This window comes from Anomaloglossus baeobatrachus, chromosome 1 (genome assembly GCF_048569485.1).
Source record: "Anomaloglossus baeobatrachus isolate aAnoBae1 chromosome 1, aAnoBae1.hap1, whole genome shotgun sequence".
Taxonomy (NCBI): Eukaryota; Metazoa; Chordata; class Amphibia; order Anura; family Aromobatidae; genus Anomaloglossus; species Anomaloglossus baeobatrachus.
In genome coordinates this window covers 719,975,268-719,991,405 of record NC_134353.1, presented here as the reverse complement: position 1 = coordinate 719,991,405, position 16,138 = coordinate 719,975,268, and the positions used below count along the sequence as shown (strand labels likewise).

General features: G+C 50.1%; 1 protein-coding gene across 3 annotated transcripts in view; it reads left to right on the top strand.

The window, feature by feature from the left end:
• The window catches only part of SFSWAP (splicing factor SWAP), a 237,666-nt gene that overhangs the window by 126,047 nt on the left and 95,481 nt on the right, over positions 1 to 16,138 (top strand). For all 3 annotated transcript variants that reach the window (XM_075322143.1, XM_075322151.1, XM_075322159.1), the window contains one exon: positions 10,544 to 10,703. In XM_075322143.1, coding sequence (XP_075178258.1) covers positions 10,544 to 10,703 — 160 coding nt within the window. The remainder of the gene's footprint in view (positions 1 to 10,543; positions 10,704 to 16,138) is intronic.

Here is a 16,138-nt window from a genome sequence, read left to right as displayed (position 1 = left end):
CACACTTCTAGGAATCGGTCGCGCCGGCCGCTGGGACTGCGGCGCGGCTGGCACTTGTGGTGCGCCGGGGACTTCAGCGCGGCCCGCGCTTTTACGGCGGCCGCGCTGATAACTCGAGTCCCCGGCTTTTGCGGCCTGCTTCCGTTCGTTCCCGCCCCCAGACCTGCCAGTCAGGAGAGGGGCGGGACGCTGGCCACTTCTGGGAACGGTCACGCCGGCCGCTGGGACTGCGGCGCGGCTGGCACTTGTGGTGCGCCGGGGACTTCAGCGCGGCCCGCGCTTTTACGGCGGCCGCGCTGATAACTCGAGTCCCCGGCTTTTGCGGCCTGCTTCCGTTCGTTCCCGCCCCCAGACCTGCCAGTCAGGAGAGGGGCGGGACGCTGGCCACTTCTGGGAACGGTCACGCCGGCCGCTGGGATTGCGGCGCGGCTGGCACTTGTGGTGCGCCGGGGACTTCAGCGCGGCCCGCGCTTTTACGGCGGCCGCGCTGATAACTCGAGTCCCCGGCTTTTGCGGCCTGCTTCCGTTCGTTCCCGCCCCCAGACCTGGCAGTCAGGAGAGGGGCGGGACGCTGGTCAGTGCATCAGCGCTGAGGGCTGGAGTCGTTTTTACATACTCCAGCCCTCACAATAGGCACAGAGGGGACACTGTTTCCCGCACTTTTGTTTGGGAACTCCCACGGACCGCCCCTCTCCACAGACGCCGGCAGCCATTCCTGCTGACACGCTGAGCTGCAGAGGGGAGCCGGGGAGACCCAGACAAGGAATTCTGCGCCTCTTACCCGCTATTCAGCGGGCGGTAAGCAGCCCTCAGGGCTCACCCCCTCTTGTGCCATTAGTATTCTTAGTATTTTGTTTCTACAAATACTTGGTATTACATAGCGCTGGTCGCCCTTTGGCTATAGACTCTCTCACATTGCAGAGAGCCAGCAGCATGTCGTCCGTAAAACGCAAGGGTGCCAAGGCACAGACATTATTTGCTTCCTGCACCGCATGTGGGACTTTTCTACCGGCAGGCTCCACGGACCCCCATTGTGTGCAGTGCTCGGCCCCTGCGGCGCTTGCACAGTCGGGACCTCTGCTGGACGTGACCCAGGGTGTACCACCTGTGAATGCTGTCCAGGTGACAGGAACTGAGTTTGCAGCTTTTGCTGACAGAATGTCTCTCACTATGTCACAAATTCTTGACACATTGCGAGCTAGGCCTGTACTTCAGGCCACGGACACTGTGCAATCATTGCCCCCTGGTCCCCCTCAGCTCCAAGCTCCGGGACGGGCATCTACACCTCAGGGTGAAGACTCTGACTCGGACGATGGCCCCGGGCAGCCTAAGCGGGCTCGCTATGACGGGCCTTCACATTCATCTCAATGGTCAGGATCCCAGCGAGATGAATCTATGGGTGATGAGGCGGACGTAACTGATCAGGATTCTGATCCTGGGACCGCTCTCAATCTAGATACACCAGATGGTGACGCCATAGTTAATGATCTTATATTTAACATCAATAAGATGTTAAATATTTCCCCACCAGCTCCTCTTGTAGAGGAGTCAGCTTCGCAGCACGAGAGAATCCATTTCAGATACCCTAAGCGTACATTAAGCACTTTTCTGGACCACGCTGACTTTAGAGACGCAATCCAGAAACCCCACGCTTATCCTGAAAGGCGTTTTCCTAAACGGCTTAAAGATACACGCTACCCTTTTCCCCCTGAGGTGGTCAAGGGTTGGACCCAGTGTCCAAAAGTGGATCCTCCAATTTCCAGGCTTGCAGCTAGATCCTTGGTTGCAGTTGAAGATGGAGCGGCACTTAAAGATGCCACTGACAGGCAGATGGAGCTCTGGCTGAAATCCATCTATGAAGCGATTGGAGCGTCATTAGCGCCTTCTTTTGCGGCCGTATGGGCACTCCAAGCTATCTCAGCCGGGCTTGCGCGAGTCGACTCAGTCACACGTGCATTTGCCCCGCAGGTAGCACCATTGACCTCGCAAATGGCGGCATTCGCGTCGTATGCGATTAATGCTGTTCTTGACGCTACAAGCCGCACGGCAGTGGCGTCAGCCAACTCCGTTGTTTTGCGTAGGGCCCTGTGGTTGAGACATTGGAAAGCAGATTCTCATTCCAAGAAGTGCTTAACCAATTTGCCTTTTTCTCGTGACCGATTGTTTGGAGAGCGTTTGGATGAAATCATCAAACACTCCAAGGGTAAGGACTCATCCTTACCGCAACACAGACAAAACAAACCCCAACAGAGGAAGGGTCAGTCTGGTTATCGGTCCTTTCGAGGACCGGGCAGGTCCCAATTCGCCTCGTCAAAAAAGACTCAAAAAGACCAGAGACGCTCAGATTCTTGGAGGTCTCAGTCACGCCCAAAAAGGACAGCCGGAGGAACCGTTGCCAAGACGGCGTCCTCCTGACTTGCGGTCTCCGATTCCCACACCCGCGGTCGGTGGGAGGCTTTCCCACTTTGGCGACATTTGGCTGTCACGCGTCAAAGACCGTTGGGTGAGGGATATTCTGTCTCACGGGTACAGGATAGAGTTCAGTTCTCGTCCGCCAACTCGTTTCTTCAGAACTTCTCCACCACCAGACCGAGCCGATGCTCTGTTGCAGGCGGTGGCCGCTCTAAAGGCGGAAGGAGTGGTGACCTCCGTCCCTCTTCAGGAACAAGGTCACGGTTTTTACTCCAATCTGTTTGTGGTCCCAAAAAAGGACGGATCGTATCGACCCGTCCTGGATCTAAAGTTGCTCAACAGACACGTAAAAGTCAGGAGGTTCCGGATGGAATCCCTACGCTCCGTCATAGCCTCAATGTCTCAAGGAGATTTTCTAGCATCAATAGATATCAAAGATGCGTATCTCCACGTGCCGATTGCACCAGAGCATCAGCGTTTCCTACGCTTCGTCATACACGACGAACACCTACAGTTCGTAGCGTTACCTTTCGGTCTGGCAACAGCCCCCCGGGTCTTCACCAAAGTCATGGCAGCAGTAGTAGCTGTTCTGCACTCGCAGGGTCACTCGGTCATCCCGTATCTAGACGACCTGCTTATAAAGGCACCCTCTCAAGAGGCATGCCAACACAGTCTGAAGGTGGCACTAGACACTCTCCAGAGTTTCGGGTGGATTATCAACTTTCCAAAGTCTCATCTAACCCCGACCCAATCTCTGACTTATCTTGGCATGGAGTTTCATACTCTCTCAGCGATAGTGAGGCTTCCACTGAACAAGCAGTGCTCGCTACGGACTGGAGTGCAATCTCTCCTTCAGAGCCAGTCGCACTCACTGAGGCGCCTCATGCATTTCCTAGGAAAGATGGTAGCAGCAATGGAGGCAGTCCCGTTCGCGCAGTTTCATCTGCGCCCTCTACAATGGGACATTCTACGCCAATGGGATGGGAAATCGACGTCCCTCGACAGGACTGTCTCCCTCTCTCAGACTGCCAAGGACTCTCTGCGTTGGTGGCTTCTCCCCACCTCATTGTCACAGGGAAAGTCGTTCCTTCCCCCGTCCTGGGCAGTGGTCACGACGGATGCGAGCCTATCAGGGTGGGGAGCGGTGTTTCTCCACCACAGGGCTCAGGGGACGTGGACTCAGGAAGAGTCCACCCTGCAGATCAATGTTCTGGAAATCAGAGCAATCTATCTTGCCCTGCGAGCCTTCCAACAATGGCTGGAAGGCAAGCAGATTCGGATTCAGTCGGACAATTCCACGGCGGTGGCGTACATCAACCACCAAGGGGGAACACGCAGTCGCCAAGCTTTTCAAGAAGTCCAGCGGATTTTGACGTGGGTGGAAAGCAGAGCGTCCACCATATCCGCAGTTCACATCCCAGGCGTGGAAAACTGGGAAGCAGACTTTCTCAGTCGCCAGGGCATGGACGCAGGAGAATGGTCCCTTCACCCTGACGTGTTTCAGCAGATCTGTTGCCGCTGGGGGACGCCGGACGTCGATCTGATGGCGTCACGGCACAACAACAAGGTCCCAGTTTTCATGGCACGGTCTCACGATCACCGAGCGCTGGCGGCAGACGCCTTGGTTCAGGATTGGTCGCAATTCCGACTCCCCTATGTGTTCCCACCTCTAGCATTGTTACCCAGAGTTCTCCGGAAAATCCAGTCCGACTGCCATCGAGCCATACTCGTCGCTCCAGATTGGCCAAGAAGGTCGTGGTACCCGGATCTGTGGCATCTCACGGTAGGCCAACCGTGGACACTACCAAACCGTCCAGATTTGCTGTCTCAAGGGCCGTTTTTCCATCTGAATTCTGCGGCCCTGAACCTGACTGTGTGGCCATTGAGTCCTGGATCCTAGCGGCCTCAGGTTTATCTCATGAAGTTGTTGCCACAATGAGACAGGCTAGAAAACCATCCTCAGCTAAGATCTATCACAGGACGTGGAAGATATTCTTAGCGTGGTGCTTGGCTCAAGGGTTTTCTCCCTGGCCATTTGCATTGCCAATTTTTCTTTCCTTCCTGCAGTCTGGGTTGGAAAAAGGTTTGTCGCTTAGCTCGCTTAAGGGTCAAGTCTCCGCGCTATCCGTATTCTTTCAGAAGCGCTTGGCACGGCTTTCTAAAGTACGCACGTTTCTCCAAGGAGTTTGTCATATCGTTCCTCCTTACAGACGGCCATTGGAACCCTGGGATCTGAACAAGGTTCTCATTGCTCTCCAGAAGCCGCCTTTCGAGCCTTTGAAAGAGGTTCCCCTTTCTCGGCTTTCACAAAAGGTAGTTTTTCTTGTGGCGGTCACGTCTCTTCGAAGAGTGTCCGAGCTAGCGGCGTTATCTTGCAAATCTCCCTTCCTGGTGTTTCACCAAGACAAGGTAGTACTGCGTCCAATTCCAGAGTTTTCTCCCAAGGTGGTTTCTTCCTTTCATCTCAATCAGGATATCACTTTGCCATCTTTGTGTCCGCATCCAGTTCACCAATTTGAAAAGGGTTTACATCTGTTGGACCTGGTGAGAGCACTCAGGATTTACATTTCTCGCACGGCGTCTCTACGCCGTTCTGATGCGCTCTTTGTCCTAGTCGCTGGTCAGCATAAGGGATCGCAAGCTTCCAAATCCACCCTGGCGCGGTGGATCAAGGAACCAATTCTTCACACATACCGTTCTGCTGGGCTTCCGATTCCATCTGGACTGAAGGCCCATTCTACCAGAGCCGTGGGTGCGTCCTGGGCATTGCGGCATCAGGCTACGGCTCAGCAAGTGTGCCAGGCGGCTACCTGGTCGAGTCTGCACACGTTTACCAAACACTATCAAGTGCATACCTACGCTTCGGCAGATGCCAGCCTAGGTAGACAGGTCCTTCAGGCGGCGGTGGCCCACCTGTAGGAAGAGGCTGTCTGACAGCCCGTTCATGTGGTATCTTTTTACCCACCCAGGGACTGCTTTTGGACGTCCCACTGTCTGGGTCTCCCAATTAGGAGCGAAAAAGAAGAAGGGAATTTTGTTTACTTACCGTAAATTCCTTTTCTTCTAGCTCCAATTGGGAGACCCAGCACCCGCCCTATTTGTTCTTAGGGTTTCGTTTTTCGGGTGCACATGTTGTTCATGTTGTTTCTTAAGTTCTCCGATCTTGTTATCGGATTGAATTTGTTTTTGAAACTGTTATTGGCTTTCCTCCTTCTTGCTTTGGTACTAAAACTGAGGAATCCGTACTCCTACGGGAGGGTGTATAGCCAGAAGGGGAGGGGCCTTACACTTTTAAGTGTAGTTCTTTGTGCGGCCTCCAGAGGCAGTAGCTATACACCCACTGTCTGGGTCTCCCAATTGGAGCTAGAAGAAAAGGAATTTACGGTAAGTAAACAAAATTCCCTTCTTCACTATGAAAAAGACTTCCAGCTCTCACACAGAGCATAGTGAGCCGGCTAGTCACAATTGAACGCAGCGGTACGTGAGTATAGTAATACACCCACACTATACTAGTTGCACTTATACACTCAATTAAAAAAAAACTATGCATGCTTCTTAAAGAGAACCAACAAGCAGGATTTTCATGTTTAAAGTAAAGCCAGTACTATGTTGGCGCTAGGATGCTGAATGTAAGTATAGCTTTTGTTCAGAGATTCGATCTTTTATTTCAGAAATGTGTGCAAGTAAAGTTCCATCAGTGCACTGCTATTTGATTGATAGGTGCAACAGGAAAGGAATATGTGGGTTGGGATTTGCTATCTATTCCCACCCCTGGCTGCCTATCTGGCTTGGTAGATGCTAGACTGTATGGGCTGCATTTCAAATACACTCCTATCATGTGACAGAAATTAGTCATACCTAGAAGGAGCCCATACAGTCTAGCATCTACCAAGACCAGGCAGTAGACTGGGCAGGAGTAGATGCAAAAACCCGACCCACATATATTCTCTCCCTCTTGCACCTGTCAATCAAATATCAGTGCATTGCTGGAACTTTACTTGCACATATTTCTGATATAAAACATCCAAGCTCAGAATAAAAGTTATGCTTACATTCAGCATCATAGTGCCAGTATAGCACTGGCTTTACTTCATACATGAAAACCCTGCTGGTTGGTTCTCTAGGAGATGCGAGTGTGCTGTGTGGCTGGCCAATATGGAATAAAAGATGTCCAAAGAATCCAGGGTATAGTGAATGGTGGCAAAGGAGAAGCCACATGAAGTTATAAATACTTAGAAACAATTTAAGAATAAAACCTGTTATCATTCATTATACCCTGGATTTATGGGATATCTTTATTCCATATCTACAACCAATTCCTATATTGGACCTGGGGAGCAGCAGCAGCAGCTGAATTTATATCTAGGGCCTATAATGTATTGTGCTTTCTTACAACACCAGGTGAGCACTATTTCACACTGTCTAGATAACGCCCTATTGCGCTTGTGTCCCCCAGTTCTTTACGTTTTTAAACTTTTATTGCCTAATCGGGTTTATGCAAACACTCCACATTTACAGTGTTGCCCCCTATTTTTAAGACTACCACGACTCGATCTGACATGCTAGATATCCGCTTCTGGGCCAAATCCTGGCTGATGCTGTAAAAATGTGCAGAAGGTCACATTAGTAGTGGCTGAGCACAGAGATCAGGCTGAGCACAGAGATCAGGCTAAGCTTCCAGTGAGTTTTTGACGCTGCATATTATCACTATTCCAGGTCCAAAGAAGTGGATTAGAGTTATAGAAAAAAATACTTGTGCTCACTGTGCTTTTTTTTATTTTCCCCCTTTTTTTTAATAGAAATTTCGTCACTAGATATTTGTGTGCGCATTGAGTATTTGCATCACATTTTTCAGCACTAAAAATGCGTCTCTTGGCAGGAAAAACACAGCGAACAATGCTTTTTTTCAATGGATCAAAAACTCCTAGACTTGACATATTGCAGATTTGAAAAACGCACTAAAGGGAACCTGTTGTAAAAAAAACCACTAATATCCTGCAAATATGGGGTTAATCTGCAGGTTATTCCTCCCGGTAGCGTTTGGCGTTCAGTATTTGCTATCCTGGTATAGTGAACAGTGGCTCTAACAGCCCCTGGCACTGACTGACAGCGTGTGCGCAAGTCTTAAGTTATATATAGTGTAGGGATTCAGCTCTGGTAGGCTTTGGCTGGGACGCAGTAAAGAGGCACACACTGGTTTACAGTCCAAAAAGGTCAGTGTTTTATTCACACTTGACAAAAACATGTGTACGGTCTTACTTCAGAGCAAGGATACAAAGGAAAAGAGCAGCTTGGCATACAGCACCGCTAAAAGTCCGGGACTTACCAGTCCATTCAGTTATGGGTTTTGTGATGATGGGATATGGGGGCAGGTGTATCTTGCTGTACAGATTCCTATTTCAAGCTTGGTTCACTGTCTTATTTGTACTGCTTCTGTGTACATTTCTATTGTTTGGAAGTAATCACCCCCTATAGTGCCAAGGTATAGCCTCTCGAGGCACTTCCGTCCCTGGGTGTGGGGGGAGGTGGGCCTAGAGTCCACCTACTGTGGACTACCTGGGAGATTTCAGTCTGCGTGGAGAACTTTAAGAAAGAAGATTGAACCTCTGAGGAAAGCTGTGGCTTCTCAGAGAGACAGGGACATTTGTTTATCGCTTACCGGACTATATTTGTGTTACTGGACTATTTTTACCCTCTGTTTTATGGATTGTTATGGACAGTTTTGTTTTGCTTGGAATAAATGCTCTTTGAATTGTACCGCCATCTCTCGCTCTGTTGATCATGTGATATGGGAAAAGGACCCCGTGACAGGTTTTTATTCCCCTCACAACATTATTTATTATTATAAATATATATATAACACAGACTGCTTCAGTTTTCCAGCCCAACCACACACACACTGAGAAGTTCTGGCTGCCTATTTATGCTGAGCTAATCATGCACCTGTGGCCATCAGGCGTTGCCTCAAAACCTGAACTAGCAGAGAAGATCCAGACCAGGGATTGACTTTTTCCCAGCAGCTCACCAGTGCAAAAGGCACATGCTAGGAGGAATATAACTCCAATATACCACCATACCCTTTAGGGGCCCTTTGCACACTACGACATCGCAGGTGCGATGTCGGTGGGGTCAAATCGAAAGTGACACACATCCGGCGTCGCTGTCGACATCGTGGTGTGTAAATCCATTATGATACGATTACGACACTTTTGCGTTCGTTAATCGTATCATCGGTGTAGCGTCGGTCATTTACATAATTTCGGAAGGACCGATGTTACGATGTTGTTCCTCGTTCCTGTGGCAGCACACATCGCTGTGTGTGAAGCCGCAGGAGCGAGGAACATCTCCCTACCTGCGTCCTGCGGCTCACGCCGGCTATGCGGAAGGACGGAGGTGGGCGGGATGTTTACGTCCCGCTCATCTCCGCCCCTCCGTTTCTATTGGCCGCCTGCCGTATGACGCCGCATGACCCGCCCCCTTAATAAGGAGGTGGTTCACCGGCCAGAGTGACGTGGCAGGGCAGGTGAGTGCATGTGAAGCTGCCGTAGAGATAATGTTCGCTACGCCAGCTATCGCCATGATATTGCAGCTGCGACGGGGGCGGGGACTATCGCGCTCGGCATCGCAGCATCGGCTAGCGATGTCGTATTGTGCAAAGTGCCCCTTACTGCATCAGAATAGCTAGTCCATCAAAGCAGGCTGACTGAACGATTATCAGTTAACTCATTCTGCAACCAGTAATAAACAGTTCAGCATCAAAGGCAAGTGGTGCAAAATCTTTAATGAAACCCAATTGAACAAAACGATTTTTAACCCCAAATACATGCATTTAAGTTACAAAAAATGAGCCCCTTATGTTTACAACCCCCTGAACATGGTTCAACAAGGTAAATTGTAAGTTGGTGAGACCTCTCCGCACACGGGAAAGCCTGCAATCACAGACGTTTGCTTTTTACCTTGAGATGCTAGGATATCCTGCTGCGGAAGAGCACGTCTTGTTAATGTCATGTCTAGATTCCCCCTGGAATAGTGCCGGCTGCAGATCTAAGTGTATGCAGAGCGATGGCGTACCTGACGATCCCTTTGTGTAGCTGGCAGACATTTTTCACAAGGCAGATTCCTTTTTTCCAGTACAGTGGCTTCTGAACATAGGCATTTGTTCTGTTCTCAGAAGTTCGGTTATACCGCTGAGTCCTTTGTCTGAAACTGGTCAAGAGGAAGCCTATTTTCCGCTATGGCTAGTCTGAAGTTATTAAGGGTTTTGAAAAGCATTTAAAGTTCTATTTTTTTCCTTTGTTCTTTTCCTTTCTGATAAAGTTTAAAGCTTCAATTAGAATGTAATTGTTCGTCTCCCTTTCATTACTCTCCCTGGCATCAGAGTCTCAGCTTTTTTGAAAAACCTTTTTAAGTTATTAAAATGGCCATACACTGTGTCTAACACTCAGTCTTTCAAGGAACGTTCCCAGAAAGAGCGATCGTCCTCCGCCAATATCATTGATCGTGTATGGTCAGTTTGAAGGACTGCGAAGGGCACTTTGGATGTGACTGCATAATGACTGTTTGTACAGCTGTTACCAGACTTGTATGGCAATAACGTGTGAATCTCTCAGGATTTTCTGGTTAGCTACCAAATTAACGCAAACAATAATTGTTAAATCCTATAAAAGAAATTATATTAAACTCCAGTCATTGATCACCCTCCTGTTGGGCAAGAAATTGTATAAAAATGTATTGCCTTTGACTGTATATTGCAGTTAAATTCCAAAGCACGGGTACAGAGATCATCATTCTATGTCCCAAATGGAGATCACAATTTTATTTCTCTACCTCGGTTAAGACCCTCAAATATATTGAATTCAGATGAACCTGCAGATTTTGGGTGTAATCGGCCAACCATCTGATGTGTATGGGGCCTACTGACAAGTAATGGCTTGGAGAGAAGGATCGTCCAGTTTGAATTCAGACGATCGACGCTTTTTTGTCCTCCAGCTAGATAACCCGCTACCGGTGGAGTCTGGTTGCAGCTTACTTCCCTACCCCATTAAAAACACACAAACGCTTGGCTGAGTATATAGAAGAAATGATTTAGCCTTTTGCTAGCTCACTATTTTTTTTTCTTCTTTTAATTCAGCCTTCTTCGATCTCTGAAGCTAGCTGTCCATCTGTACAGTCCGCCGATGGCAATATAATAAGTGACCCAGCAGCAGACGATGGAGGCGAAACTGGTGCCACTGATGCCACAACTGACGGAGGTGGCAATAAGCCTGCCAATGATGGGAAGCTCATGAAAAGTAAGTTCACAAGTTGTCTCATGATGTGACAGCCTCATTTCTCCTCCCTTTTATAAGTGTACGTTAGTATTTAGAAGCCTAAGGATATTCTTTCTCTAACCAAATTTGAAAATCTACATAAGTAATATAACAAAGTGGGACTAGAATGTAGATGGGCCAACAACAGCCTTTACATTAGACTTTGGCTGACTGCACTTTCTGACTCTGGTTGCCTCTGGAGAACAGCGGCTTGCTGTATGCTGGTTTTATATTTTTATTTTATGTGGGCTACTTTAGCTGTCAATAAGGGGTTGTCTAATAGTGGGTACATAAAATGAAACCATAGGAAATAAAAATAAGTACTCGATGCCCAGATTGGCGGCCCTCCTACAATATCAGTATTCTCTCCAAACATTGTGACGTGACTTCTGCAGCAAATTGATGTCCGCTCCAACTGAATACTGAAAGATTGAAGCCAATCACTGGCGGTTAATTTATTTAAAATACTTAGAGCACTTTGGCACTTTAAAGGGAATCTGTCAGGGGATTTACTAGTACAATACTAATGTTAACTTTAAATGGGGCTTAAGGAGACTTTTCAGGATCATTAACTTGTATAGCTGTGATTATCTTGTTTTAAGCTTTGTAGGATTCAGTGTGACTTAGGGGTACTTCTCACATAGCGAGATCGCTGCTGAGTCACGTTTTTTGTGACCTCATTAGCGATCTCGCTGTGTGTGACACTGAGCAGCGATCTGGCCCCTGCTGTGAGATCGCTGCTCGTTACACACAGTGCTGGTTAATTTTTTTGGACGTTGCTCTCCCGCTGTGAAGTACACATCGCTGTGTGTGACAGCGAGAGAGCAACGATCTGAATGTGCAGGGAGCAGGAGCCGGCGTCTGGCAGCCTGCGGTAAGCTCTAACTAAGGTAAATATCGGGTAACTAAGGGAAGCCCTTTGCTTGGTTACCCGATATTTACCTTGGTTACTAGATTCTGCCGCTCTCACGCTGCCAGTGCCGGCTCCCTGCACACGTAGCCGGAGTACACATCGGGTAAATAAGCAAAGCTGTTTGCTTATTAACCTGATGTGTACTCTGGCTAGGAGTGCAGGGAGCCAGCGCTAAGCGGTGTGCGCTGGTAACCAAAGTAAATATCGGGTAACCAAGCACTTGGTTACCCGATATTTACCTTAGTTACCAAGCACAGCATCGCTTCCACGCGTCGCTGGGGGCTGGTCACTGGTCGCTGGTGATCTGCCTGATTGACAGCTCACCAGCGACCATGTAGCGATGCACCAGCGATCCTGACCAGGTCAGATCGCTGGTGGGATCACTGGAGCGTCGCTAAAGTGTGACTGTACCCTTAGTAACTAGTCAAGCATATGTAAATACAAACTGCATATTCACTGCTGCCACCTCTCAGTGATAGTAAATCTGAACTGAATTTGCACTGCTGCCCCCACCCATACCCCGCTCCCCCCAATAGTGAATGCACTGAGAGGTGGGAGAAGGAAGCAGTGAATATGCAAATTATATTTACATACACTTGACTACTAGACACTGAATTCCATGGTGCTTGCTCCAAGATAACAGGAGAAGCTATAACCATAAGTTAATGATCCTAAAAAGTCTCCTTAAGCCCTACTTAACGCCAACATTACAGTATATAGAAAAAGTCCAGCTCACCCAATAGAGACGGCTAAATGTTTGATCGGTGCACGGAAAAGAAAGCAGGATCCCTCTGAAGCAGGATGTAGTGTAGAAAATTATCCAGCATCCAGATCAGTAGATTGGTTAAAAATCAATTTTCTTTGTCGCTCTATTGGGAGACCCAGACAATTGGTGTATAGGCTATGCCTCCGGAGGCCGCACAAAGTATTACACTCAAAAGTGTTAAGCCCCTCCCCTTCTGCCTATACACCCCCCGTGCTCCCACGGGCTCCTCAGTTTTTTTGCTTTGTGCGAAGGAGGCAGACCTGCACACATAGCTCCACAGATTGGTCAGCAGCAGCTGCTGACCAGGTCGGATGGAAGAAAAGTGGGCCCATATAGGGCCCCCAGCATGCTCCCTTCTCACCCCACTCTTGTCGGCGGTGTTGTTAAGGTTGAGGTATCCATTGCGGGTACGGAGGCTGGAGCCCACATGCTGTTTTCCTTCCCCATCCCCCTCAGGGCTCTGGGCGAAGTGGGATCCTATCGGTCTCCAGGCACTGAGACCGTGCTTCATCCACAACTCCTGTGGAGCCTGCTGGATAGGAGCCGGGTACCGTTCAGGGACATGGCCCTGCTACTTGAAGGTACTCTGTATCCCTGTGGGGACCGCGCACGACAACACCTCAGCTTTGCTGGGTGTGCTAGTGCACCGGGGACCGCGGCGCTGACCGGGTTAAACTGTGCCATTACACACTCAGCGTCGCTGAGTGTGTTTATATGTAGGGGCTACCGCGCTAACCGCCGCTGCCATGGGAAACTGCGGTGCGGCTGGGACTTGTAGTTCGCCGGGGACTTCGGCGCCGGCCGCGCTTTTACGGCGGCCACGCTTATACTCGAGTCCCCGGCTTTCTTGCGGCCTAGTTTCCTTTTCTCCCGCCCCCAGCCCTGACAGGCAGGGGAAGGGCGGGACGCTGCACGGAACGAGCAGCACTGAGGGCTGGAGTATGATTTCCATACTCCACTCCCCTCACTGTGCACAGTGTGAGCACCAGTTCCCGCACTTTCTCGGCCACGCCCACGGCTCCCTCCTCTCGTCAGGACGCCGCAGCCATTCCTGTCAGCTCCTCCGACGCTGCAGAGAGGGACAAACCCTGGGAGACCCAGACACGGTCTCTGGTGGCCTCACAACCGCTTTAAAGCGGGTGGTAAGCAGCACCTGTTGGTGCTAGCCCCATGGTGCTGTAGTGTATTGATACATTATTTGTTTATAGTATACTCTTTCACTGTATGAGCACAGTTCATTCTGGCTATATATACCCTATTGTGTTACTCAGGGAAAACAATAGCATGGCGCCCACAAAGGCAGGGGTGCCAAAACACAGGCTTATTATGCTGCCTGCGCCGCTTGTACGACCCAGCTGCCGGCAGGTTCCACTGACCCTCATTGTGTGCAATGTTCGGCCCCTGTGGCACTTCTTCAGCCAGAGCCTCTGCTAAGAGGGGCCCAGGGGGAGCCACCTGCTGACACTGTCCAGGTGACGGGGACTGAGTTTGCAAAACTCTCTGAGACTATGGCTAAGATACTAGAAGCCTTGCAGTCCAGGCCGGTATCTCAGCAAAGGGACTCTGTTGAATCATTGTTCCCTGGCCCCCCTCAGTTGGACCAACAATGTCCTCCCGGGGTATCTCATACATCCCAGGCTGAGGGTTCTGACTTAGACCCCAGTCCCAGACCGACTAAGCGGGCTCGCTTAGAATTTCCCTCGACATCATATTGTTCAGGGTCTCAGCGGGGGGAATCTCTGGTTGATGATGCGGAGACAGCTGATCAGGATTCTGATCCTGAGGGCGCTCTCAATCTTAATACTCCAGACGGGGACGCCATAGTGAACGATCTTATTGCGTCCATCAATCAAATGCTGGATATTTCTCCCTCAACTCCTCCGGCGGAGGAGTCAGTTTCTCAGCAGGAGAAATTCCGTTTCAGGTTCCCCAAGCGTACACCGAGTATGTTTCTAGACCACTCTGATTTCAGAGAGGCAGTCCAGAATCACCATGCTTGTCCAGATAAGCGTTTTTTCTAAGCGCCTTAAGGATACACGTTATCCTTTTCCCCCTGACGTGATTAAAGGTTGGACTCAGTGTCCCAAAGTGGATCCTCCAATCTCCAGACTGGCGGCTAGATCCATACTTGCAGTGGAAGATGGGGCCTCGCTCAAAGATGCCACTGACAGGCAGATGGAGCTCTGGTTGAAATCCATCTATGAAGCTATCGGAGCTTCTTTTGCCCCAGCATTCGCAGCCGTATGGGCGCTACAAGCTATCTCAGCAGGTCAAGCGCAAATTGAAGCAGCCACATGCACGTCCGCGCCACAAGTGGCATCCATTACCACCCAGACCTCGGCATTTGCGTCTTACGCTATTAATGCTGTCCTGGACTCTGCGAGCCGTACGGCGGTTGCGGCCGCCAATTCGGTGGTACTCCGCAGGGCCTTGTGGCTACGGGAATGGAAGGCAGATTCTGCTTCCAAAAAGCGCTTAACCAGTTTGCCAATTTCTGGCGACAGGCTGTTTGGCGAGCGTTTGGATGAAATCATCAAACAATCCAAGGGAAAGGATACATCCTTACCCCAGCCCAAACAGAGCATACCCCAACAGAGGAGAGGGCAGTCGAGTTTTCGGTCCTTTCGGGGCGAGGGCAGGTCCCAATTCTCCTCGTCCAAAAGGTCTCAGAAAGAACAAAGGAACTCTGATGCATGGCGGTCTAAGTCACGTCCTAAAAAGACCACCGGAGGCGCCGCTAACAAAGCGGCTTCCTCATGACTTTCGACCTCCTCTAGCAGCATCCTCGGTCGGTGGCAGGCTCTCCTGCTTTTGCGACACCTGGCTGCCACAAATAAAAGACCGCTGGGTGAGAGACATTCTGTCTCACGGTTACAAGATAGAGTTCACCTCTCGTCCCCCGACTCGATTCTTCAGGTCATCCCCGCCTCCCGAGCGAGCCGAGGCTCTTCTGCAGGCGCTGCGCACTCTGAAGGCAGAAGGAGTGGTGATCCCTGTTCCTCTCCAGCAACAGAGCCACGGTTTTTACTCCAACTTGTTTGTGGTCCCAAAGAAGGACGGGTCTTTCCGCCCGGTCCTGGACCTGAAACTGCTCAACAAACACGTAAAAGCCAGACGGTTCAGGATGGAATCCCTCCGCTCCGTCATCGCCTCAATGTCCCAAGGAGATTTCCTTGCATCGATCGATATCAAAGATGCTTATCTCCACGTACCGTTTGCTCCAGAACACCAGCGCTTCTTGCGCTTCGCCATAGGAAACGAACAGCTGCAATTCGTGGCACTGCCGTTCGGCCTGGCAACAGCCCCACGGGTTTTTACCAAGGTTATGGCTACTGTAGTAGCGCTCCTACATTCGCAGGGTTACTCGGTGATCCCGTACTTGGACGATCTGCTAATCAAGGCACCTCTCAAGAGGCATGCCAACGCAGCCTCGACGCTACCCTGGAGACTCTCCAGGGTTTCGGGTGGATCATCAATTTTCCAAAGTCAAATCTGACACCGGCCCAATCACTGACGTATCTTGGCATGGAGTTTCATACCCTCTCAGCGATAGTGAAGCTTCCGCTGATCAAGCAGCAGTCACTATAGAAAGGGGTACAATCTCTCCTTCAAGGCCAGTCACACCCCTTGAGGCGCCTCATGCACTTCCTGGGGAAGATGGTGGCAGCAATGGAGGCAGTCCCTTTCGCGCAGTTTCACCTGCGTCCCCTTCAATGGGACATCCTACGCAAATGGGAC